The 26,425-nt window shown below is 40.1% G+C and overlaps 1 protein-coding gene across 2 annotated transcripts in view; it reads left to right on the top strand.

Annotated features, from left to right (window-relative positions):
- Positions 1-9,673: 9,673 nt before the first annotated feature.
- The window catches only part of wnt7bb (wingless-type MMTV integration site family, member 7Bb), a 33,441-nt gene continuing 16,689 nt past the window's right edge, over positions 9,674-26,425 (top strand). Inside the window, exons 1-2 of one of the 2 annotated variants that reach the window (XM_038707105.1) lie at positions 9,674-10,230; positions 17,356-17,582. In XM_038707105.1, coding sequence (XP_038563033.1) covers positions 10,160-10,230; positions 17,356-17,582 — 298 coding nt within the window. In that variant the 5' untranslated portion in view covers positions 9,674-10,159. Of the gene's footprint in view, positions 10,231-12,275; positions 12,760-17,355; positions 17,583-26,425 lie in introns of those variants that run through there. The other variant, XM_038707104.1, reaches the window with a different exon arrangement.

The following is a 26,425-nucleotide window of genomic DNA, read 5'->3' as shown; positions in this document are numbered from 1 at the left end:
TAAAAGGTTTTATGGATAGAATGAGTGAAAGTCCATGGTAAGCCCCTCTTTCTAGCATGCTTCCAGTCTTTTTTATGTTTTAGACTGCCTTAGAATCATACTCTTGTAATGGTTGAAATCACTTAAAAATCAATTAAAAAGACCCTTCTAACTTCATGGATTTTCTTTTATGTTTTCATTTCATAGTCAACTGAGGTACAAGTTCATTATGTAGCATTTTGTTCTGCATACTTTGTCTCCATCTACTGGGGAAACTCAGCTGTCACTTTGTTTTCCAAGTTTATTCCAATGTATTTCAGTAGCAGTTAATCACTTTCACAAAGGCATCAAAATGTAGATACGAGAATCTGCGTCACTTTAGGTCTTGTTGATAAGTTTGTAATATTTTGGAATACTTGGCAGCATATTTCATGAAAACAGAACAGTGATGTGTGCATGACTCATAGCTCCAATTGGGAGGTAGAGTCATGTATAGATCACATCACAAAGAACACTTTTTTGAACAGAATGTTTCAGACACATTATAGATTATACTATACTGAGCTGATTGTTTGACATATTGCTCTGATTTGTTATACCACACACAGATGGGCAGTGTTTCCCAAAGACATCATCATTCGAATGGATTCTTGATGACAGCGGTCAAATCTGAATTTCATACAGGAGTGCCAGGATCCAACCACCCATTAACCACCAATATATCCCTCAATATATTTAATTGCTTGGTTATGAATGATTTATCTCTCCGACAGCATGCGGCGCCAGCACTGTGTACGTTTGGGAGCCATTATTCAGTTCAAGTTATATGAAGATAAAGGAAAGACAAATTTATTGCCCGAGTGCACCATTGATCGAAAAAGAGGAATTGCATTGTCCACATTTACTATCTGCCACTTTCTGTGAGCTTTCTGTGCATCTGCGTCTCTGCCAGCAAGCGTTTGCTACAAATTCCACTAGATTCCAGTAAGTGGTGTCAGACAGCTTTCCTGGGCTTAACGGGAAATCTGTCTTTGGGGTGCAAGATTATAACCTCTGCAAACCGCTGGTCAATGGAAAAGTCCTAATCCACTCGCAGGCCAACCACTCCCGAGTGTAACATTGGCTCCAGGAGATATGGAGGTGGCCATTTGACCAAAAACAAATATATTCTGTGAAGAATAAAATAAATATTCAGAAGAACAGCATGTGGGGAACGGAAAAACATTTTGGTCTCTGTTTTCTTGTAGTCACTTTTGGTTATATTACGACTGAATTCGGAGACTAGAAAATGCTGCCATGAAGATGTCGGGCTTCTTTGTCCCTTCTGATTAGCTTAAAATCAATGCAAACTCCTAGATGCTAAAACATTTACATTACAATTACAAATTACAATGTGATCAGTGAATTCTTTTGAGTAATACTAACATCTTCCATTTAAATGCCTTTTGTAAGACCATTACATTGCCATTCCAGACGTCCACACTTCTCATCAGAAGCTGATAATGACTTTTACTCTCACTTGGCCTAATTGTCACGAGACAGTCCAAACAAAGGAGACGTTCTTTTAATTCTCAGAGGGAATGCATGCAGTAAAAAAGTGTTGCACCGCAGCAAAATAAAACCAAATGGGAAGCCTTTCATGTGTCTGCAGCTTTAGTTTATAACGGGGTTTACGCTATGACTGAAAATATCATTGTCATGCTGGTGGAGGCTGAGGTAATGGCTCTGGCCTCAGTGTGGAGGATGGTTCCCCTTCTGTGTCCGCCAGCCGTTGTTGTCATCTTCACCCAAAACCCTAACACCAGACAGAAGGAGGAACTGAGGAGGGTTTGAAGAAGAGACACAGAGGAAGAAGAAGAAATGGAAGAAAGACCGAACCTCCTTCCCTCCAGTGGAACGCTAAAGTGCCCTTTGACCTCAGCTGTCAAACAACCCATAATGCTCTCTGTTTGCAGTTCCAGTGGAGTTGAACCTGCCGGCTGGGAGCTCTAGGTTTGGCAACACTGGCTGTCACTCTTCTGTCTCCACAGAAATGTCTTCTTCCTCTATGCGCCAAGGGGAAGCTTGAGGGCAGACACCCAGACCGACAGACAGACAAACCGCAGGCAGCCCAGCGCTCCGGAGTTGAAATAGCAGTCACTTCACAGGAAGTCGTTGCTCAATGGGATGCTTCGCTGCTCAGACACAACAAAGTGGCCTTTTAAAGACCCAAACACACAGGGAGAAAAGTGCGGGGTTAACTGGAGGCCAGGAGCAGAATGAGAGTTGAAATAGAGTGTGTGTTGACTGTACATGCAAATTGTGTGGGATTCATACACTTACAACTGCTTGGAAAGAGATGACGTTGAAATAAACAATCATAACAGACAAATGGCCTCAGATAGGTCATTCCATAAGTTTATTTCCATTTTGGAAAAAAAAGGTTCATTCGGTGAGGTCTGGTTGCCCTTTGCAACCCGTGGTATGCAAACTGATAGTCAGTAAGCTGCCATCATCTTTACACCAATGTGACCATTATGATTTATTGTACATGCATTGTTCTTGACAATTTAAATGATTCTGACTGTAACCCTCCTGACCCAGAACAATCTGACTGTCCTACTAGCATTTCCTCTCCTCTGGCTGCCTGCTTATCCACTGTCCAGTCTCTAAGCACTACAAGGACCTCCCTGACCCAATTTAGATGTCAGATTACTGTTGTGGAGTCAAACAGGCAAACAAGCAGTGTGTGTGGCGGTGTAACAGATCCATCCAAACATTCCTTTGTGTATGTGAGGCCCCTGCAAGGTTCAGTGTGTGGCTGACACAACAAAGAGAACCTGTGTTTGACAAGCAGCCCGATGCCAGGCCTAACCCAAGACTGCCAGAGAAACCCGGGACACTCTGAACCCACCTGAGGCTGGATGTTCAGCTCATAGACCCAACGCAGACACACACATAGACACAACAAATTAAGAATGTATTCACATGTTAGAAAATGATTACTGGCATTCTGTGGCTTTCTAATTCTGATCTTCTGATCTGATTTTTATCTCTTTTTAAGATGTTAGTTTGTAACTCCTTGTCACTTCAGGAATATTCAGTTGGGATAAATAAATTAATGGACCATGGTCAAACTAAGTGAGCAATTTATTTTACAAGTGTCTGTCTGGTTAGGTATTTTCAAATAATGAAAAGTACTGTTTGCTGAGAGTAAAGCGAAGTGGGTCAATGTCACCTGAAGTAAAGCAAAACTGCACACATTAAGGACGATCAAACATGTATATAGTACTAAGAAAGTTTGTTTTATATAATTTAGCTTAGAAACTTTAATCGTAACATTCCCAGTTGAGGTCTAATATTTTACCACTTAATGCTGAAACTGGACTATATGTCATGCAGCAAACAGAACAGTGGACTTGTCTGATATGTCATCATAAAGAATATGCACTACTCTACTACTCTAGCTCTAAAACAACAACTGCAGCCACATAACACTTATTCCAGAACTTTCAATTGCATCTTATGGTCTTCCTCAGAGGACAGTTGGTCACATGATGTCTTGCGACCCAAATTCCATACTTTCTTATTTTGGTGTTGACAACTGAGCAAACTCTATCCGCTGGGAAAGACTGCGAGATGCGACTGAAAGCTCTGGAAAAAATTCATGATTTCTTGTCAACTTCATAAGTGGTGTTTTTCTTGTGATTTTGTAATGTCACCAGACGATAATTTAATGTTATAAAAAAATGGAAAGAAAAGTAAAAGAAATATTCATCTGTATTTGTGTAATTGACACAAAATAACTAAATGTACCAGCTATTTAAGGTGCTTTAAACCTTCAAGGAGAAATATAATTATTGCATAATAAATTAATAATTGGCATGTGTCACAATGCAATTTGAATGATGACTGGTCAAGCTAATTGCTCCCTTAAAGCAACAGCAAATTTAGCTTGAATATCATTTCACATCAGTCCTCCTGAAAAAGGCAGTATTTTCAGGAAACATTTTTCTGCCATTTCTTTATACTGCAGTCTATCAGACCAGTATTATTAGACCTTACTATACAGCTGCCAAGCCATCAGTGAGCAAGAGTGAACACCACAGATGGCCTTTACATATTACATACCCAGTGTTTGATGTCAGGATGGTATATGAAAAGACACCATGACAGTGCCAAAACAGGAAAACCGGGTTCTTATATCCAAACATATCAGGCCATTGGTATAGAAACCTCAGTCTGCCAAACGCAATGCTGAAGATAAACAGAATGAATGGATTGAGGGAATGGCATATGCAGAGACATGGTGGGTTGAGAATAGCCAAAAACTTTGAAAAATGTATTGCACTTATCCAGAGTGATTTATGCTGAGTTCATCAGCAGAATAATGAAATTCTGAGAAAATTAAAAGCAAGCAATAGTATGGCCTGCTCTTGCTGAATCTGATCTGACTTCAAAAAAATGAATTGTACTGTAATGTAATGTATGATGTGATTTAAGACAATACAATAGATTGCTCTTTTGTTCATTTTGTAAAGACAGTCTGGAGTTCATTGTTCATCTCTGTTTTTTATTAACCTCTCTATAACTGAGCAGAGAGCTAAAGCGAGGAAAACAAGCTGCTATTGGCTTTGTGAACTTGATGTACCAGCTTCTTCCGAAAAAGCAGGTTTGTTAAGGTTAAGGTTTGGCCATTGTTAAGGACATGAAATAGTGCACTACTAATATCTCTGTGACCCTGATTGGAATGCCAAAACATTATCAACTGCCAGAGGAGAAAACACAGGACAAAATGTATCAGGTGCATTTCTGAAATTCTGGTTGATTTCTCAATGAACTTGGCCCCTGTTTTCTTAGTGCAACCCGAGGCCAAGCCTTCCCAGTTTGTGTGTGTGTCTTCACAAAAGTGAGCCTCAGTGTGCTTGAATGGCAAGCGGACGGAAACAAACACTGTTTGAGCTGGGTGCAGTGCAAACACAGACAGTGCATGGGTCATTGTGTGAGACAGAGGAGAATGAACGACCCACTCACACTGCAAACACTCCCAGCTGTTCAGAGTGAGGTTTGCATGAGTGTGTGTGAGTGTGCAAGCGTCCATGCACTTGTGCTTGTCCATAGCTGCGGTCAGATACAAATATGGGGCCACACCATAAGTCAATGCTCTTTGTTTAACTTTCACAGGTATGTAAACTCCATCGCCAAGGCATGCATTTGATGTATCCGCAAGGTTTACTCAAAAGGGGAGGAAAGTTAATATCTAATTCAGTTTTGCAACGCTATCTCATCCATATTCCTGCCTATTGAGGCAAAACATGCTCAGAACATTCACTAATAGCTCTCAGCCAATCAGACCAATGTGTGCTGGAATCAGTGATGCAAGATGGTTATTTAAAGAACTATAGGCCATGTTGGAGTGCTAAGAGCACACTAAATGTCATAAAATTAACCTCAAACTTACTGTTTTATGTCATTTATGCTTTATTAATGCCTTTTTTCATAGTCAAGCTGCCTTTTTGAAAACAAAACAGCAATTATCCTGTTGAATTGTTGCTTCTGGACATGGGGAACATGTCATGATATTAATATTTTAGATGAAATCCCATCCAAAGTGCCAAATTGACGTGGACTCTGTCTGTTCTCAGACCTTTGCTCATATCCCCGGGCTTATTAGAGGCCAACAGAGAGTATTGCTTGTATTCGCTCCACTGCACACAAGGTCTGGGACCTTTGCTACAAGACACAAGCCATATGTCTGTCAGATTTTATTGTGAATGTAAATGCCTTGGTTCCATTCTCTGACCAAGGACACTGAATATGTTTTATGTATTTTTTATGGTAACATCAGTCTTGTTTTGTTGTTTTTAGTGATGAAATGCATTGTTCCTACATTTAGTGATCCCTGTCCACAGTTTTGCAGCATCTCCTTAAAACACAACACAGTCTTATTCTCATTCTAACTGACAAGCTCATCAAACTCAAGTTACCTTGTGTTTTACATATCAAAATGTGGACGAGGGTACAACCATTGATGGTATTGTGATCTCTGGAAATGATATAACTTCAGTTTAACACCCCACAGAGCATCAACTCACTATTCTGGTTATTCAGTCTATTGTTTGACATTTGGGAAGGAAAGATTCATCAAAACATGCTTTTGGAAATCATAAATTCAACAATGGATTATAAATAATTAGAATGAATTGAAGTGTACAGACATATTTTTCTGATTGTACTTCATGCAAAACTGTTGAGCAGAAGACATAAAGTCAGAAAAACAAAGCAAATATTGCTGATGGTGGCACTAGGATCTGTTGTTATGCTGTATTCCTTCTGAACTATCACATACATAATTATTAAGTGTATATTATATTACTTCTGTGAAAACATACATACCCAACTACAGTCACACTCATATACTCATGAGCCAGGTCTAGACACATGGCACAGTAGCAACAAATCCTAATCTCAGTCATTCTCAGGCCTCTCCAACTTGAAACTGGAGTCTTTTCTTTCCTCTAAACCATTTCATTCATTTTACAGAGTGTGCTCTTGAATAGAGGCTACAGCTTTGGCATGGTGTCCCAGACTGTCAGATTTGGGTAAATTGATCCTGCCTCCCTGTTCTGTCTCGGAGCCCTGGCCTGATCAGGAAAACACCCATGACAGTTTGGCTAGCGGCCTTGCTAAGAAGCGAGCCCTATTTAAACTTGCAACATTGCAAATTAGTGTTTGAAGGTTTTAACATGAGAAAAAACATTGCTCTCCCTTTGAGTTTCAGTTCAAACTTTATACAAGCTCCCCAAGTGGTATCAGACACTAGTGAGGCCAACCCTCAGAAAACCTGCTTTCCATTGGGAGGGCATGGCGCAGCATTTCAGCCTGGGCTAATCAGCCAGTAAGAAGAAGGCTGGGATACACGTGGACCGAGCCCTGCAGCTCTGCTTGCAAATGAGCAACAAAGGATCTGATAAATCAACGAGCATGGTGAGGAATTAATCAGATCACACATTGTTTCCCTATCCACAGCTGTGACTGAAAAGGACAGAGGAAAAGGTCAAACCCAGTGGTCAGGATGGGAGGACTGGTAGAGTTGGTTTAACCTCTGACCTCACAGTCAGATGTAAGAGGAGATATTTGACATCCAGGTCTCAAAGGTCACTTTCTCTCAGTGTACCTCTGTGAGTCCTTTTCCTCTGGGTGCTACCTTTCACAGCAGCAGCCCCAGAGGATGAGGTGTTGTCAAACTAAATCTGATTGGTTAATGGTTGGAAGTGTTAAGATCAAGAAGAACATAGTTAGAAGGAGATGCTGATGGAGATGGAGAGGGGGACTTTGCGAGTGCATAATAGCCGTTTCCCCCCTCTTGCCTGGGGCCCAGTGTAGATGTGGTGGACCCAGCCCCAGACGCCACTCCATGGTTTGGCACGCTCTGCATTTCAGCCCTCTCACTGTTTCCAGCTGAACCAGCTCCCATGCAAACACATGGGCAGCCGGTGGGTTTTCTTATTTAGTTGTCGGTCAAGAGTACTTAATAATATTCAAAAAGACAGTGCGACATATCATCCCATGCTTGCCAAAATATGATCCCCTTCTTTTTTTCCCTTCCTTCCCAACATTTTCCCCTCTACACTTTGGGAAGAGTACATGCAGATGAAAAGGAACAGATACACAATGGTGCAATCTTGAAAAAGTTTGGCCGACAGTTGCTAAAGTAATAGAGCAGACTGAGAAGAGGGTAAGTACGGAGCAAGGAGGACAGCGACTGCCTTTCAGTAGACTGTAAGAGGAAGTATTCAAATACAATGGCCTGTAATGTAGTATAAAGTACAAGCACTGATGTGGCGTATGACTTACTCAGATTGATATGTCCTTGCTGACCCAAATGCTCTCATCCCTGCCTCGGCTTTTTGAAGTTAAATAAACAGTGTGTCACAATATCTTCCATATACCACCCAAGTGCTACAGTGTGTGTGAGAGTCTCTGTGTGGGTCCGCAATGCTTGTGTCTATGGTTTGATTTGTGAATCTGTATGCATGTATGTGTGGACACATAGAGACAGATAATGTGTGTTAGCGTGCACAGGAATGTGTGCGCCGACAACAATCGAGCATAAATGTGTGTGACATGTTCATAATGACAATGGCGGGTGACAAATAACGCTGACGCACACTGTTCCTGGTCTTGATCCTGCTTTCATAAAAAAGTGTTGGCTCTTTGAACATTTTAATTAAACTAAACAGGACCATCCCCACCCAGGCCTTGACGATGAGCTATGTACATTTGAAGACAAACAAGACCATCTGTTACATGGTAGACATCAAATACATGTCTTTTTTATGTCACCCTGGACCCGCATGTTGACTTTCATTATTTCTAAAACCCATCTGGAATTTTGATGGGCATGTTTTGAAGGAAAAGGCCTTGAAACCACAATGCAGGGATGTCTTGAAACAAAGGTCTCTGTGGTTTTGTCTGTTTCTCGTGGTCAACAACAGCCCGGCAGTCTCTGTGCTCAGATAGCTCATGTCTGTAATTTTAGTTTATGCCATCATTATTACAACACGTTAGCCGTTTTTCATGCAGTTTTTTTGGAAATATACCGAACTGATGGTTTATGTGTTCTTTTAAGAAATTGAACTAATACCATAAAATTTAGAGAGAAGACAATGGGGTTTCTTAGATGTTTGACGAGCCAGGCAGAGGAGAAAAGTAAAGTTTGTTGCCGAAAAATAAATATAACATATAATATTTATGTTGTGTCACTGAAAAAGTGGTCTTGTCAAAATAACATCACCTTTATTACAATCTTCACAAAATATTAGACTTTCTTCTCAATAACTCTTCAAATGTAGTGACATTTTATTTAAAAAGTAGGTGGTAATTAAATAAACTCAACATTCTGGAAAAAACCCACAACTGAACTTAAATTTGAAGCTTATCACAAAATATCAAGAGGGTGATTTTAATTGTGTGGAGTGTGTGTAAAATGAAAAAGAATTCCCTTACATTACTTTCATTGCATAATCTACTTCTGAAGCTCCCTATTAGTTTGATTTCAGATTTACAGATTACAACTTAAAACTGTTCTGCAGAGCGCCCACTGTTTCACTCTGGATTTTGAAATGTCATACAGGAGCCCCAAGAGGTGTATTTCTGTATGTTTAACCAGATCAGTTCAGCTGTGTTTTGTAGCCACCAGAGGGAGTCTTCATTGTCAAATAAAAACTCTGAAAGGGGATGATTGTATTCTGACCATCTGCTCAAAATTCACATCATGACTCAAACCCAAGTGATGAGAATATTGATGTTTTGTTCATGCATTGCACTGTTAATCAAAGTGACTGACAGCACCTCACTGACAAATATTTATCTTGACGCCAGATCATTATTATTAGTCATTATTAGTCATGCAATGGTAAATTTTATTCATACAGCTGGAAAGCCATTCCTCGTCTGTTTGGCTTTATGGGACTTACTGTTGTGGTGGAGACCATCCGGGGAGCCCACACTGGTGGGGCAATGCCCAATGTTGCAATAGACAAGCACCCGTCTAGCCCCGGTTGCAGGCCTATAAAAGGCCTTTTCATTTCATTCCTTTTAGTTTTCTGTACAACAAATACACGTGTTGAGCTCAGACTGGAAGCCCGTCCCATTCCCTGCATATCCATGCTGGAGGAGGAGGAGGAGGAGGCGTGTAGCCCTTTTGTTACCTGTATTAGAGTACCTGGCTGTTGTAAGTTAGTAACATGTTTAAGATGTCTCCAGAGAATCGAAACAGCGAGCGATGTAGCCTAAAAAAACTTTAAATACAACAAAACCTACAGTGTTGGCACTGCAGTAAGTGCAAGTATTTTTTCTACCTGCAAGGCGCAGCAAATGGGAATTGTTAATTAGGCTCTACCGTGAAGGTAAGGACGAATAGGAGGCACTTCCTCCAAGAACTCATTCACCTTTCAAGTCCGACCCTCTCTCAAGTTTCATTTTGGAGTTCTTAACCACCTTTCAGGTCGTCATCAGCATCTCACCTGTATTGCTGGACCATGGATTTCCCACGGTCGAAAATTTCAAGTGCGCTTCAGCTTCAAGTCGCGGAAAATAGGCGGTTTACGTGCATCTGGAAGGGTTAGGAAACCTGCCAATGTGAACGGAAAGCGTAACCACTTACAGTACATGGCCTCTGGACAAAGTGGTAACGATCATGCACAAACCCCTCCGAAAGTGGAGTCTCTACGTGTTCCTGTGTTTTGGCGTCATATACCTCAGAATTGGGTGAGTTTTTATTACCTGTGATTACGTGCATAGACTGCTTTCTTTACATGCGCAAACCTGAAGATCAAATTCACTGCAACTCTCTGGCAATTAAACTCTTTACAGGAAAGCACCGGCTGCCCTCTGACCTCAGACTTTAAGCGTGTTCTGAAAAATCTGGTTTCAGCAGGTGTATTAAAAAATTCGATTTTAATCATGATATCCAAACGCCTGAACCTAGGGAATGTGTCGTGCGTAAAAGTGGCAGATCAGGTTTCATGCCAACAGACATGATGATCGATTAGTATTCGCTGTCAGAGGGCTATTTAGTTCATACGAGACTCCTGTTCCTTTGTCTCACAAGATAATTTGAGCCGCTGTCTCTGCTCCAGATCCAGCTCACCCCTGCATACCTTCATTAATAGCGGCAGACTGAGTTGTATTTCCACATTCCATTGCCCAGACTGAGTTTTTACCTGTTTTGCAATACCTCACCTTGATGCATAAACACAGAAGGACTTCTATCATTCTTTCTCTGCTGCCCTACCGCAGTGCCTCTCAAGCATGATGCATCATGTTAGGACCCCCAGGTAGACACACGTTAGAATCACGACGAATAATGTCTCTGAATATCCATGTGGGGGGATTTTGCTGTTGTTTTGTATTTTTGTCCAGGCTGCATACCTACATGTGAAGGTTAATGCTGTAAACATTCTCTATTTATGAAATGCATATTCAAATTAAAACATTTTTTATTTGATGGCGACGTCCCTTAATCTACTATTATACTATTATAGCCTACTAATTGCTTAACTTGTAATAAGCCCCAGGGGTCTGCGGTTTTACAAGTATGTTTGCAACAATGCATAGCTGGCAAATGATGATGCAGTGGAGGAAAACCCATATAACACTAAAACAGTGTATTCATCAATACTGGCTAGGCACCTTTTCATGCGCCACTACATCTGCTTTCTTAAATTTTTGCAACTGAACACGAAATTAATAACTGAAATATAAGCTGCCACATTATGATAAAGCCCATACGACTGTACTGATATTATTTCGGAGATTCCTGCAGCTACAATGAACCAAACAAAAAAGCGTAAGCCCTCCCTGTGAGAACCTCATGTGGAGTGAAGCGTGTAACTGACAGATGCTCATATCACATGACAGTAGCTCCAATATGAGTGGAAAGTCACCTCTCTCCGTGTTTACCAAGCCAGAGTAGTTAGCTCATTCCTTCCATCCTCTTACTCTGGCTAAATCTTTCACGGTACCCTCTTCATTTACAATGACTGGAGCCTGCAGGTGTTGAGTGAGAGTCACGATGCTGAGGCGATAAAAGCCCTCCACTCACTAAGCTCAGCGAAAAAATCTCCCCTAGTATTTTATTTCTCTGCTCAGATCCAATCTCGGGCAACAGGAGTGCTATTTTTTATACCTCCACCTTTAGCAGTCCTATACTCTGAGGAGATTATTAAACGATCTAAATAGGGTCGCAAAAATATATTTTATTTTCTAAGAAATTGATCAAGATTTGAATGGTATAGGATGACGGCCATGAAATACCATCAGAGCGCACCAGAAAGGTAGACAGAGCTGAACTATTGTAGACGCGAATATTATAGTGTTACCAAGGGAAATAATAAGGCTACTTAAAGTCATATTTGAGTACCACAAACATGCTTTATGTCTCTAAGGAGATATTGTAGGAAAACGTGTTACCAGAAGGAATACTACTGTATAGTTCCCAAGAATACTATAATATCGTAGGAGATACAAGGAAATTTCTTTTCAGCAGACTGGTGACGCTCTATGCTCACTTTCCCACAGAAATGAGATTAAAGTACTTTTGTGCGTTTATGACAGCGACGTTCAGATTGAGACCGACACATCCTTCCAAAGAAATTTTCAGATTTTTTGCACGTGGAGCTGTGACGGTGGTGTGAGGCTGAAGTAGCGAGCGTCTATGTTTGTTTGTTTTTGGCTGGATGGTGGGGTGGGTTGGTGGTGGTAGTGGTGGTGGTGTAGGAGCGGGGTGTGATGATGAATGAAAACTCCTGCGTGTCCAACGGGGATCGGATCAGTGTCACTATTGTCCCGTTGTGGCAAAGTGGGCGGATAGCAGTATCTCTCCCTGCCCAATGGCAGTCACGACTCTCATGAGAGTGGAGAGAGGCACTTTTCTGCCATGCAAAATCCCTAAAACCATCATCATTCCGGCTCGGGAACCCACAGTACTGTGTAACAGCCTCCGCCGCTGAGAGATGACAGAGCCAATCTCAGCGCACACACGGCCCTGGGAGCTTGGAGCTGCGTAGAGCCACCGCATCAAAGACAAGGAGACGCACGGCACCTCTTTTTGATTTTGGGTGAAAGGGACTTAAAACCGGGAATTAAGGGAGTTTTTTCATCCTGTCCGCGACGTCTCACTCAGTCCGAACGTGGCTATTTGCTCAATGTCATCATGATCATCTTCTCGTCGCGCAGTGTACTGCTGTCAGTCTATTATCCACAGATCTTCCTGATCCTGACGAGTGGCAGCTACCTGTAAGTTTGAGCCAATTAACAGGGTCCTTAATTAACTTCAGAGAGTGTGCGCGCTCATCCTCAGCAACACAAAGACGCACAGGTTTGGTTTTGCTCTCGTGCAGCTTTCCTTACCGGAAAACGGGCTACATTTCCTTTTTCCTAATTATTAAACGCCGGTTCTGAGAAGCATTTCTTAGGTTCTCCGAATTCACAGATTGGAGCTTTATATTAAGTTATTTATGTTGTGTTATCAAAATGCAAGGACACAGGCGTAGCAAAACTTCAAATTACGCAGTAAATGGGATTTAAACCTAGAGTATTTTTCACACAAACTAATGTTATACAAGCAAAAATTCTGTAGAGAAAACTCATCAGTGGAAACATCGCCGGGAAAATGATCCACGTGGTATTAAACTAATTAGGTGAAAACCTGAACTCGCTAATGTGCCGTCTTCAGGTGGAGGAGCACGTCTTACGCAGTGATGGTTTGTATCTAGCTGTCGTATTGCAAATATTTATAGAAAAACAAAACATTTTGCTAACTGCTACATGGATCATTTTGGCCACAGAGTGGCAGAGATGTTCAAGACAATTGGATGCTGAGACTTTTTGCTGTGAGGAGAATTTAACACAATAAGGACAGTCTCTACTCACGCGAGCACAGTTAACCTGTCAGAGTGTGTGAAATATTATCTCTGTGCAGTACCTCATCTCTGGTTAATTCTCAGTATATCGATACTATCATTTGAACCCACATCTTGAAATATCTGCCTGCAACATGCACGTGATTGACGGTATAATTAAATAAAGGAGAATTTCTCTTGTAAAACACTGGCTTTCTTAAAGCTTCCAAAATAATTACTCACCCATCGCTCCTTCCTCTGCTACCCGGAGACCCCAAACCTGATGCTGAAATAGATGTGGTTTTTGGTTTTCTGTGGGCTACACTGCTAAATATAGAGATGGCTTGCACATTAAAACTACATACTATTGTTTGTTTTGATTATTAAAGTATGTATTATGTTAAGCATTAACCAGAAAATGTATTTAAAGGAGAACATTTCAGTATGGATTCAAAATAATACAATGCCTCAAAGCTAGACAACTGATTTTGTTTTGGCATGTTAAACTGTAAAATTTGTAGACCTGTGGGTGGCAAACAAGCCTTCAGCAAAAGACTCTGACCATGTAGAGCTTTTGGGCCATTGCACACCTCACACTCCGATATCCAGGAATTTCACACTTATTGTTCCAATGGCAATATTCTGACCATTTTCACCATATTTTGGACTGTTTATAGCTATAGTTTATAGTTTAAAACAGATGTAAACAGGATTTTGTTTTGAACTAAACACCTTCAGTGCGCTGTTCATCTTAAGCTCTTACATTTGTAAATGACTAGCAAAATAGGAAAATCATATTCAGCACTAAAAACAGTTAATTTCCTGCTCTTGGAAAAAGAAGAGCATTTATTCACTTACTTACTTACTTAAGTTGTGTCTCAGGCATTTTTGTGAGTGCATTCCTCGGTAGAAGATGCATGCCTGAGAGCTTAATAGTCTGTCAGTTAGGTTCAAAGTGTTCCATGTGATGGAGTAGGTGGCTGTGATCACACTGTATGCCATGATGTAGATTATAGTTTCTCTTAAGGCCAAACTACCCTGTGATGGAATCTCACACGGGTACCGATTTGATTATTTCAATTACGTTATTACAAAGAAATTAATTTACTGTGAAGTCTAACTGACAGAGGCCTCTATTTCTCTGACATTTAATGTTGGATGTTAAGTGTAATGTATTTTTCTTTCAGTTACACCACACATTTTGTGATTAATATAACAGAGACAGTAACCCATGTTTTGTCAAAAATTAAAAAAATCAAATGATTAAGAAAAAGGATTTGTGTCACCTCTAAGTGTAGAAATGAAGTTGAAGGTGTCAAAGCCCTTGTGCACAACCAATTTATTAATGTTCAATCAAACATAACATTTTGGAAGAACACACAACACTAATGTGGCCCCCAAATTTTACAGGTTTGCTTACAGTTTTAGGAATGCACTCTACAGTATCTGTGCAATGCTAAACTGCCATCTGTTGCTTAGTAATTAACAAAATAAAATGACTTCATCTCTTTTCCACAGCTGTATTAATGTAGAATGACACCAGTGATCAAACACTGCACACACCAATACATTAGATCATTACTGTAATATCTGATGCATGAAATCCTGCACCATGTTTAGTATAAACACGGCATTTATTGATAGCCAACTGCAGTATCTTAAAAGAGAAATCCTGTGACATTTTCAAGTGTTGTCAGAGTTTCTGTTGGCAGCCTATCCGATGGTAGATCTTTGACCGTGGATGAGCTGTCCCCAAGCTGCTGGCTTGCACACAGAGTATACGATCTATAAACAGAATCGCATTTGTGCACTTTGATGATTTCAGGGATTTAAAAAGCTTGGCTCTGGGATTCTCTGTTTGTTTTTTAACGTTTAACGTTTGGGTTGCCTGTGGTGGTAGACTGTGATTCTGTCAGTTAGCAGGTGAATGACATTAGAAAGAGCGAGGAGGGGAAGTTGTAAGGAGTTCTGTTTGTCAGACTTGAAAACATTACAGTGCTGTTGTATTAGCTTTTAAGCAGTGCTCTGTAATATCAGATAGCCTATAAATTACTCAAATGTATTTTATTGCCTTAGGATTTATATAAAAAAAACTGTTCTATTAACCCATACCATTTATTATGCAACACTGTGAATTTCTCCAGTTGACCATTATTATTATCTTAATGGACATGACCTTTTGGTTTGTACAGACATCATCATTGTAGCCATGAACAGCCATATGTACAGCAGAGGGTCATAGAGGGTCAGAGTTCAAGCCTGTTTAACAGCAGACAGAGTAAAGAGGGTCCCAAAGCAGCATCTGGCGTGAGTGTTTACTGCAGATACTGAATGCACTTTGTTTTCTTAAAGGAGTTGTAATTAGTTTTAGTTGTTTCATGTTTTGGAAGTTACAGCCTTCAGTTGACAGTGTCAAGCATTTTGCAGAGCAAAATTAAGGATGCTTTTTGTCTTGTTAAGATCTTGCTTATGTTTTTTCTTTATTAGAAAAACACATCTTAACATGTTTTCTGTGATTGAAAAAAATCTTCTTAGGTCAGCTACCTGTTGTGGTATTTTTTAGAGCGGGTTAAGTCAACCGTACACAATGGCATTTTCCCTTTTATATATTGTAGTACGTTCCTCTAACTGCATTGAGAAGACCAAGAGCTTGTGTGTAGTCCTCAGTCTGGTAAATTATACTCATCTCACTGCATTTACGATTTATTTGAACTTATGCATTTAAAATTGAGATATTTTTCTGTCTTTGTAGGGCAACTTAAGCAACCAGCAGAAAGGGAACGTGACTGTCCGAGAGCGATATCTAATCAATGACCATATCATTCTTAGTCAGGGGTCTCCTACCAAAATCACTGTGCTGTGACTTAGAATCCACAGAAATTGTTGTCTCTGTTTCTTCTCCTCACTGTCTTTCCCCTCACCCATTCTTCCTTTTCACTCCTCTTACGCCGCCTTCGCTTTTCGCTGACACACAACTTGCCTGCGTTAGTTTGCTCCGTTTGTGGTGAAGCCTTTGGAGGTCGACGTCATACTTCAAAGCTGCCATTTGCCTCCACGCTCATTTATAGCTCCCTGTCCCTGACATGTTTGAAAAGTATGTATCTACATGGTTTTGAGAGCTATAAACAGAGTCGTGGAGAAAGTCAGCACGTTGTTCAGCTGTAATCTGTTTTGGCTTTCTCAGTGGTTACAAAGCCATCTTTAACATGTGTTTCGATATTATCACACTGAGTGATCAGATAGTAATAAGTCTTCCCGAGGAGAACTGAGAAGTGTAACATGTGAGAGGTGTAACATTCACTTTGCAGCACATAAATACTCTACAAATTAAGGTGACTAGTGTTGAAAACCCTAAATATGCTCCATGCAAACCAGTCTTAGGATGTGTCTAAAGTAAAAGCAGTCTCTGGTGAAATTTATAGGCAGCACTTTACACTTTCAAATGCTTAATTACACAAATCATAAGGAATAATATTTTGTGTGACATATGGTTAAACATTTAACCCTGAATTTACATCACAAGACACTCAGCAAGTGTATATACTGTCTGGCAACTATTCACGCCACATCTTACCTAACAATTAACACAAAACCCCCAGATCATTACTCAGTGTCTCATCATCCAAACCAATATGGAATGTTGTTGTCAGTAGTCAAATAAGCATCTTGTTATTTCTCTCTGGGCTATGGTAGCAAGTTTTCCTATATGGTTTTTATGTTTTATGTTGGATTAAGTTTTCACATTTTGATTGACCTATAATCCATTAAGGAGCAATACTTTCTTGCAGTACAGCTTTCACTTCACTACGGAACATGCATCAGTCACTGGTTGAATTGAATCCTGTTGTGGAGAGTCTCACATAACTGAGTCAGTCTGACCATCTTTTGGAAGTTCTAACTGATTCTGTGTGTGTGTGTATGTTTGTGTTTGTGTGTGTCCACTGATGCGTGTGTATGAATGAATGTGTGTGTGTTTCTCTTACTTTGGCAGGGCCCTGTCCTCAGTGGTGGCTCTGGGTGCCAACATCATCTGCAACAAGATTCCCGGGCTGGCACCTCGCCAGCGGGCCATCTGCCAGAGTCGCCCAGACGCCATCATCGTTGTAGGTGAAGGCGCCCAGATGGGCATCAATGAGTGTCAATACCAGTTTCGATATGGACGCTGGAACTGTTCCGCGCTGGGAGAAAGGACAGTCTTCGGTCAGGAGCTGCGAGTAGGTCAGTCTGGGTTCTATCACAGAAGGGAAAGGGCTTGTGTGTGCATTTGTATGTGTGCCCCTATAAGGTGCTTCTCATGAGAGAACCTATTTGAGCTTTAGCTGTTGGAGGAAGGACATGTTTTGCAAAGTGATTTAATTTCTGCCAGTAATCACTTCTTTAATGAACAAGTTTTGTCGGACCTTTTTCAGTTAGAACTTGGATTGAATTCAGGCTTATGTAAATTCCAAGGTTAGTTTTGGGGTATTGCTTTCATTTAGGTTTAACTTCTCCTACCCTAAAGGACTGGGTGGGTAGATCATGATTTTATATAGCAGAGTTTTGTTCAAACTCTTAGACATGGCCGGATTAACCTGCTGATGAAGCCTGGAGCAAAAATTGGACCCCTGTTTCTTTGTGTTAATTAGGTTGTGATAATTTAATTAAACATAGCTCAATTTAGGGATAGCAAATGGCCACAAAAATAGGCATTAATACGGGACCAGTCTTGATTGATATTATACATTAGTAGTGCAAATTCTCAGACAAATTTGCAATCAACCAAAACACTAAAAAACAGTCCACATGCAGAGAAGAGTTTTTGGATCCCAGAGCTCCCAGAAGTCTCCCAAATGTCACATTAAATTTAACATTCATCTTACTTGATGTTGCAGATATAAAAATGGCATGTTGGACTTGAATGTGTCTTCAGTTTAAGCATAATACTTCTTCAGTGACGCACTGGTGCCAACTGAAAGCTAAATATACTCTCTATAAGGTGCTGTGCAGTATGGAATCATGTTTTTGCAACTGTGAAGCTGCTTAAAGGGTAATTTAACGGGAATATCTAGGTTCACGAGGTTAAGGTTTGGAATGTTATGTCCGGACAAGGTCATTGCTTGGGAGTGTGAATGTTATCTGATAGATCTTCACAAGTGTGTGTGTGTTGTTTATAGCAGATCATTAAATTAATAATTTAACACTGAACACATTACAAAAAAGGGATTACAATTTCGATGTTTGTATGCGAGATACAAAGCAGCGGTCATTTGGTAATGATAATGAATTGAATATGAATACCAGTGACTTTCCTATTGAAGGGGGAAGAGAAGTTACATAATGTGTGTTTCAAGCCATCCTATTGTCTCAGTTTTATGAAACAGTACAAAAAGACTATCAAAAATGTGGTACCAGCCCCGACCCTCTGAGCCCCATGAAATATGGCTCTTCACAAGCCAAACCCAAGCTGCACACATCACACAGTCAAAACTCAAACCAGCAACACACAGTCTCTTTGACTCTCTATTGTATAACCATTCGTGTTGGCATTGCTCAAGAGGACTTCATATACTGCCGATTCCAGGCCATCTTAGTTGTCCTCTTTTCAATTGACAATGTTGTATTTCTCCAGTGTGCTCTAGTTTCTGTTGATGTAGGTTCTGCAATGAGTCTGTTGGTTAGCAGAATGTCGACCATTGCTGGCTATGCCAAAGTTATGGAAAAGCTACCGAAAGGCATTGGAGCCCTAATGGGGAAAACGTATGGTTGAAAAATGATATCGCAAATGAGGAGACAGCTAATGGTGTTATTGCAGAGAACGCTTGTCGAACCAAAATAGATGGACACATCTGTTGTTAATCGGGCAAAATTGGTTGTGTCCATGTCTGGCTCATTCATGAGAGTGTGCACATACATGCAGAAAAAGATGTTAAGCAGACAAACATTTACATTTACGATGCTTTTGTTTAAGAGGCTTGGCATTCCGCAAACCTCGTTTGCATCGCTTTTGTTTTACAGGGACTTTTATATATTTCCTTTCATTTAGAAGATGCTTTGTTGCCATTACGTTGCGGTTGGGCTGTGCATTTAATCCAGTGGCTCTGTTAACAATCACTCCTCTTAAGGAGTAGCTGAATTAGCTCCAGCTCCCTCTCCAAAAGCATTTTTTCTTTGTTGTGAATGTGGCGCTTTCTTTTGTAATGGAGCTCTGTTGTTTTCTTCAACACTTAACATCCCGTTTCCTACTCCTTTTGGTGTGTGCTTTTATGACCTTTTCAAGGGCGTAGAGATTTAGGAACCATATTAGACACGGATTCATCAGAAGCATCTGTTTGTCTACTATGCATTTTTGTATGCAAAGTTACATGTATGTGTTCAATCAGGTTGAGGCCCTTCAACACTTTTGGGGCTCATCCACTTGCGTTGGCGATGCGACATCAACATCCCATAATAGCATCATCTGAATTTCGTGCTTGCCTTTGCTCTTCTTGTTTGGTTTCCATAGTGGATCTACACAAATACAAGCTTCATGCGCCCGCACTGAGCACATGACTGTCCAGTTTTGGTCAGAGAGTGATGACTACTGGGCCTGCCATGATTGTCCAATAATGATGGGACTTGGTGGCCTTCTCAATAAAGTATTCCAATGACGTCTTCTTGTAGACCAACGTGGAACTTGACTTTGCTTAGGGTTCCCATGAAAGATTTTTAAAGATGATTTTTGATGAATTTAAGAAAATCACCAGCGATCAAGAACTTCACTTACAAGGACCACACCATCTAAAGTTACGTTTAAATTATTTATTGATGAACAAAAATATTGTGCAAGGCTTGGACTCGCTGGATAGCAATATTTCTATAGCATTGTGGGGAACGCTAGAGTTCTTTTTATTGATCGAAACAAGAACAACCACCCACAACTCCAACTAGACAGTTGTACAGAAAATAAAGTTGTACTGAATTGAATTGAGAACTGCTCTTACCATTGGGCTTTGTCTCATTCTGGAAACATGAAATAAAAATATCTTCTCGGATTTGTCATGTTTTTCAGGTCACACAGGTATGTTAACGTTACCTGATGAGTGAGTTATGACATTTGTTGTTTGATATTGCACATTTTAAATTAATGAAAAAAATAGATTACTGATGATTGATTTCAACTGCCATACTGTTCAGGACTTGACAGCATATTCCAGGGACACCACACACACTCAGATATGTAAAAAAAGTAATCGCACATCACTGATGCTACCGTAGATTTGAAAAAAAATCTGTGATAGAACAAAGGTCTAAATTTTTTATGTTTTGACCATTACTACTATAGATTATTATGAGATCTGATTGATGTGGGAAGCACATTAGGGCTATTCTGTGCAGTACAAATCAGTAGTATAATCATATTTATGATCTTCCACTTAATTGGAAGAGGAAAAGGTGAAAGCACTTGAAATGCTCATCATAATCATCTGCATTATCAACATGCAAGCGTACACAACCGTGGCAATACACCAGAAGAGTGTGGTTTTTAAAAGCAATACTCACTGTTGTATAACTGGCATAGATAATCTTGTTAAACTTGTTTTAAACCAGTGATTGCTCACATTGGACTTGCTGTGTGTGATTAAATTTGGAGGGTGAATCCTATATGAAATAGAACAATGGTTATGTATTGTGACCCATGTTTTAATATATATCTAAAATGTTACTCTACAGCTTCACTGATCTCTCTACTCACATACTTACATGCACACAAGAAATGGACTATTGGGTAGAAATCAGGTTAAATTTTAACATCCACTGCACTTCTTTAGGGTTGAATGAGCTCATCCTGCAGTGTCATACATATTTTTATGTGCAGATCCTTAAATGATGACTGTATTAGCCTTAGCATTCTTAGGCTGCGTTCAGACTGCAGACCAAAGTGACCCAAATCACATGAAATCTGATCTTTTCCAGTTTGGATTTGGGCCTCTTTCATATGTGGTCAAATCAGATACAGGTCAGATTTTTTGAAATGCGATCTAAGTCTGGACAGTCAGATTGGGATTCATGCGACTCTGATATCACTCAGCGACCATCGTCACAATTCTGCATCACGTGCATACTACTTGTCGGGACAGAAACAGTAGAGAAAGAGAGTAGGGCTTATAGGTGATGTACATTGCCAGAAATGAATGCAATGAAAAGGGCATAAATTGTCATAAATTGGGAGAATTGTGACCCTGGGATGAAAAGGGAGAGGACAATGAAAAACGTCTCACATCAAAATAGCAAGTACGAGCTAACCTCTGTGGCCTCCATGTTTACTTCCGTACGATAACGTACTGCATGTGACATTGTATTATTCTTTTGTGCATGCAGGTCTCTTTCAGGCCAGGGTCAGTTCACACTGGAGTCTGATGTGGGCCACATTTAAAAATAATGTGAACAATCAAAAAAATCGGATCTGGGTAATAAATTGTGCCTTTAATTTATGTTTAAGCATTTTCTTCTCAGTACATTCAAAATTATTTATTTTATTTGCATGGGGATATATAATTGTTAAAACATAACAAAAGTTAAACATTGTGTCTGTTCTGTCCCACACTTTAGCATTAAGTGATAGGATTCAGGTGTGTGTTTGGACGTTGCATCTTGAGACAGTGAGATCAAGTTCTCCGTTGCTGTAGGTGGGAAGGCTGTTGCTTGGGTTCTGACAGTGCTTGTTCAGTATAGCAGTGTCCCACTAGGTCATCGTGGGAGACCACAGACACCACAGCTACTGCAGAACTCCGCTGCCAGTTAGACACTGTGGAAAAGTGGCCGATTTAGCGTTTTCTCTCAACACCTTATTGTCAAACTGCCATCAACTCGCACACGACATTTGAAGTTGTGATAGTTTCCAGTGTTTGTTGCTCATGATTGAAGATGTAACCATGTTTTCTGACCATGTCTGTGTGTATTATGGAATTTTTTTGGATGGCATGAAATCATGGAATACACTCTTTCAACAAAATGTTCCAATCTGCAAATTCCCACATCATCATAATCAAGAACAGGGAAAAAGCTATTCCCGTTCCGCTCCCATTTAAGTTTTTCATTCAAATCCCCCAAATTATGAACACTAAACCTTTCCCCCCGCTCTGTGATCCAGTCTTAGTTTTGGACTGGAGGGAGGAGATGTCGGCATTTTTTCAAGAACTAAAGATCAGCCGACCGCAAGTCTAATGCATTCTCTCTGTGCTGCCTGCTCTTGGAGGCAGTCTTTCTGTTTTGGAGTTGCTCCATGGTATTACATTTGCTTTCCAAGAGAGCTCACACTGATAGTTGGGTTATTGAGCATTACATAGCAAGAGATATCTTCATTCAGCAGAGGTGATTCTGTTTCAAAAGCTGGTCATTTGATATTTATTTCACTCTTCTACTGTCAACAGAAAAGTATATTCAGAAGATGGCTTTTTCTGGCATCTTCCCTGTTGCCTGACACTGCTGAACACAAGACCTCAGGGTAGATGAATTGATGGAAAAATGAAAGCATCCCCATTCTTATTGCAGCTTTATCCCTCAACTTTCTCTGTTTTGCAAAGAGCATGGGTTCCTTTATTATACTTTAACTGACAAATTGGAGAACAACACCATAAACTCGCAGTGAGATTTGAAACTGGCAATTTAAGTGTGTCTGTTTCCTCTGCAAAAGCAGATTTAGCAGTTCTCCCCTTGTGCCCTGCTATGGTGTTGGCATGAGTTGGTACCTTCAGTCTGTAAAAATGTGGAACGAATTATCCTGCGCTAACAGAAATGGGTGTTATTGAGTGGCTTGTTGCAGTCTATTAAGAAGTAATAATAAAATTAGAGACAAATCCATCAGCGAGTCAGGAGGAAAGGAGGGGGGGTCAGGAAAAGAATGGCAAACGTGGTCAGTCCTCCAATCATTATACTTGGCCGGGTTTCTGGATGAATCATGATTGGTTGATGCCATTTTATTACGCATATTTAAGTGTGTTCACCCATGCGTAAAGTGCATCAAAAGCCCAATGTGGTTTTTATAAACCTGTTTTAGATCCCTCTAGTTTGTTTCTTTGCCCCATGCCTCAACTTTAACACACAAACAGTATCGAACTAGCACACTTTATTTTCCTGTTGCGGGTATTCTATTAATTCCACTATTACTGGACATTTTTACTTTTTTCCTTCGTTAATGTTTTGACTTGACTGAAAAAGGCCTCATCTTGTGTACCATTGACATTCCTTTGGTTAACCACCTGTAATGGAGATGCCCTTCACTTAAAAGACCTGCTTATGAACATCTTACAGCTCTGTTCAAATCGCAATGCACTTGATGTCGGTGATTAGACCTTGAAAATGGACACCTTTCAATGGCTACACTCAGCATCAAAGGCTAACACTGGCCTCCTTGTCATAAAATGGTCTGCTCCGGTTACTCTCTGTTTGACTTTCTAGCCAGTTTGTCACCGTCCTGATTCATGCTTTTCATCTGAAAGAGCTTTCTTGTTGTGCTGGCAGTGAAATATTACAAAAGTTCAATCATGCTGTCTCTGACTCATTGCACAAGAATAGATGCAGCACTTGAGCAGGTGAGCCTTTTGCTGCAGAAGGAATACTGATCTGAATTATTTTTAGCAGTGCCAAACACCAATTTCTCTGTAGACTCCCAGTAAGGTAGAATTGCATGCTTAAGTAGAATTTCAGGTAAGACATTGTTTTATTCATGGTACATTGACACAAAAAGATTTTTTCAGAAAAGATGCAAGGAAATATCTGTTTTGTTCTGTGACCTACATCATATCTCTCTCCCCTTTGCTTTATCTTCATTTTCTCTCTCTTGCTCTCTCTCTCTCTGTCTCTCTCTGTCTCTCTCTCTCTCATTTACCTTAGATAGGCACCAAGTTGTTGCCCCAAGCTGTGCTTCATGGCTAGAAACTCTTTAGAATAACAGGATACGGAAACAGTAAGAATTGTCTGTCTGAATAGTTACCAAAAACAAAATGTGGATACTCAGACTAAAGGGTGCTTGGAGAATAGAGGCTGTGTTCATGTCTGTATTTTCCCTTGTTCACCCATCTCCCTTTGGAAGCTCAGAATGTGGGCGATCCACCTGCCAGCACTGCAGGGCTGCAGGGGCCAAACCAGTGTCTAGTCAGATAAAGGATGTTTAAGTCAGCAGGTTCATTGAAAACCACTTGTGTGGAAAGAACTCCCGGACAGGCACATACTTGATCAGGAGCTGGAGGTGCAGGACACCTTGGAGTGGAGCTCCCTCTCAGAGGAGGGGAAAGGTCACGACAGACAGATAGAGCCAGACAGTCAGTGCTAAGGTCGGTTTTTGTATCCCCAGGTTAAACAGTGGAGGGGGATAAGTGCAAAGAGGATGTGGTTGATAGACATTTTTGAATTTTAGCTTAGTGTTTTACATTCCACACCCTTTAAAAAAAAGCTGAGTTTGATCAAAGATTGAAGGTTTTGGAGTGCTTTTATTTTGGATGCAGTGTGTCAGAGACAAGAGATGAACAGGATTTTATGACTTAAGCTAGTCTGAAAAACAAAAGTAAATCTATGCTTAGTATATATTTTTACATTCTTAGTTATAGTTAATATCACTCATAAAACAATTGGTGATGGTTATGGCTTTTATATGATAATCAATATTGAAGACACTTCATTTAGAATTTTAGATCACTTTACTAATGTTTTAACTGAGCGCAATGGTCTTACAGCAGTTTTCACTGGCAAAAATCTATGAGTCACAATGATTTAATCAGAGGGAATAAAAAAAATTACAGTGGCAGTACAATCGTAATTAATGATTATGATCCTTGCATTTATGATCATTTGCATTGGTTGTTGAAGGCTTAAAGTAGCCATCAATTTGCTTTCTCCCACATAGCTAGGATTTCTCATACGCTGCACTACAAGCTCCTGGTTTGAGGACAACAAAATACTTTCAGATTATAAATGCATTGGCGGCGCTCCTTCCCCTTCTCGGAATCAGTTGATGGTCATTTGTGGTGAAATCATATCCCTGCAGAATGCAAGTACAACATCACAGTCCAACCTAAGGCTAATAATGAACGGACAAGAAAATCTATTCAAATGACCATGTGGTTCCATTTGTGCTTTGTTTCCTCATTTTGACAAAGTAAAAGAAAATGCGAGTTGAAATATTAATTTCGACCAGCTGAACTTTTTCAACAAACTCCTTTTAAATCATGTGGTGATGCCGTCTTAAAAGCAGACATAGAAGTTAAATATCAACTAAAGGATAAACATTCTTTTCTTGAAAGCAAATATGTAATTCATACATTGTAACTGTAGCCCCCTATATGGTCACTGATTCACACACTGATTCTTCAAAATTTAAAAAAGAAATAATTAATCTATAAACTCAACACATTTCATCATCATTAGGGAGTGAAGCTTCACTGTTATATCCTTGCTTGAAGAAACTATAAAGGGACCTTGTTTGACACATGAGCTTAGTCAGTTAGCTATGAGTGTTATACCCAGGAGTAGCTTAATAAATACAGTCAAAAAGTCATTCTTCAAAACTGGGTTTTTTTAAGAGCACAATAGATACTTTGACACGGGTGAACCCTCCCAAAATTCCATCAATCATCTCACTGCCTCCAAGGTTTTGCCTTTGTGGGATTAGTTTCTTGTTGGTTGTACACTCTTTAGGCAAATTGTGGTTATCAGCTCAGATATGTAATCATTCACCCAATTCTCTTATGCTCTTATCCCATTTAGATCGTAAAAGAACGCTATATCAAGGCAGCTACCGCAAAAAATATCTCTGATATATTGTTCTGCCAAGCTACCAGCAAAACTTGAGATTCACTCCCAGGCAGCCAAGTACTTGATACCATGTGGATAACAGAATGGAAATGATGCGTGCATTGTGTTATGGTGGAACGGTGGTGGATAAAAGACCTATTTTTCAGCCCATCATCATGTGGGTAGCCGTAATCCTCTCTGCCCTCCTCTATGTAAGTCCAGAGAAAACAGAGCAGCCGTATATATGTGTGTGTCCCAATGTGTAGGATCTTTCCCCTAACTTTATCAGATAGGGGAGTCTGATGTTTTGTTGT

Source organism: Micropterus salmoides, unplaced genomic scaffold (genome assembly GCF_014851395.1).
Source record: "Micropterus salmoides isolate LMB-PRFRI ecotype aquatic unplaced genomic scaffold, ASM1485139v1 Ms_hic_scaffold_8, whole genome shotgun sequence".
Lineage (NCBI taxonomy): Eukaryota > Metazoa > Chordata > Actinopteri > Centrarchiformes > Centrarchidae > Micropterus > Micropterus salmoides.
Note: the sequence above shows the minus strand (reverse complement) of the source record. Positions and strands in the feature narration are given on the sequence as shown.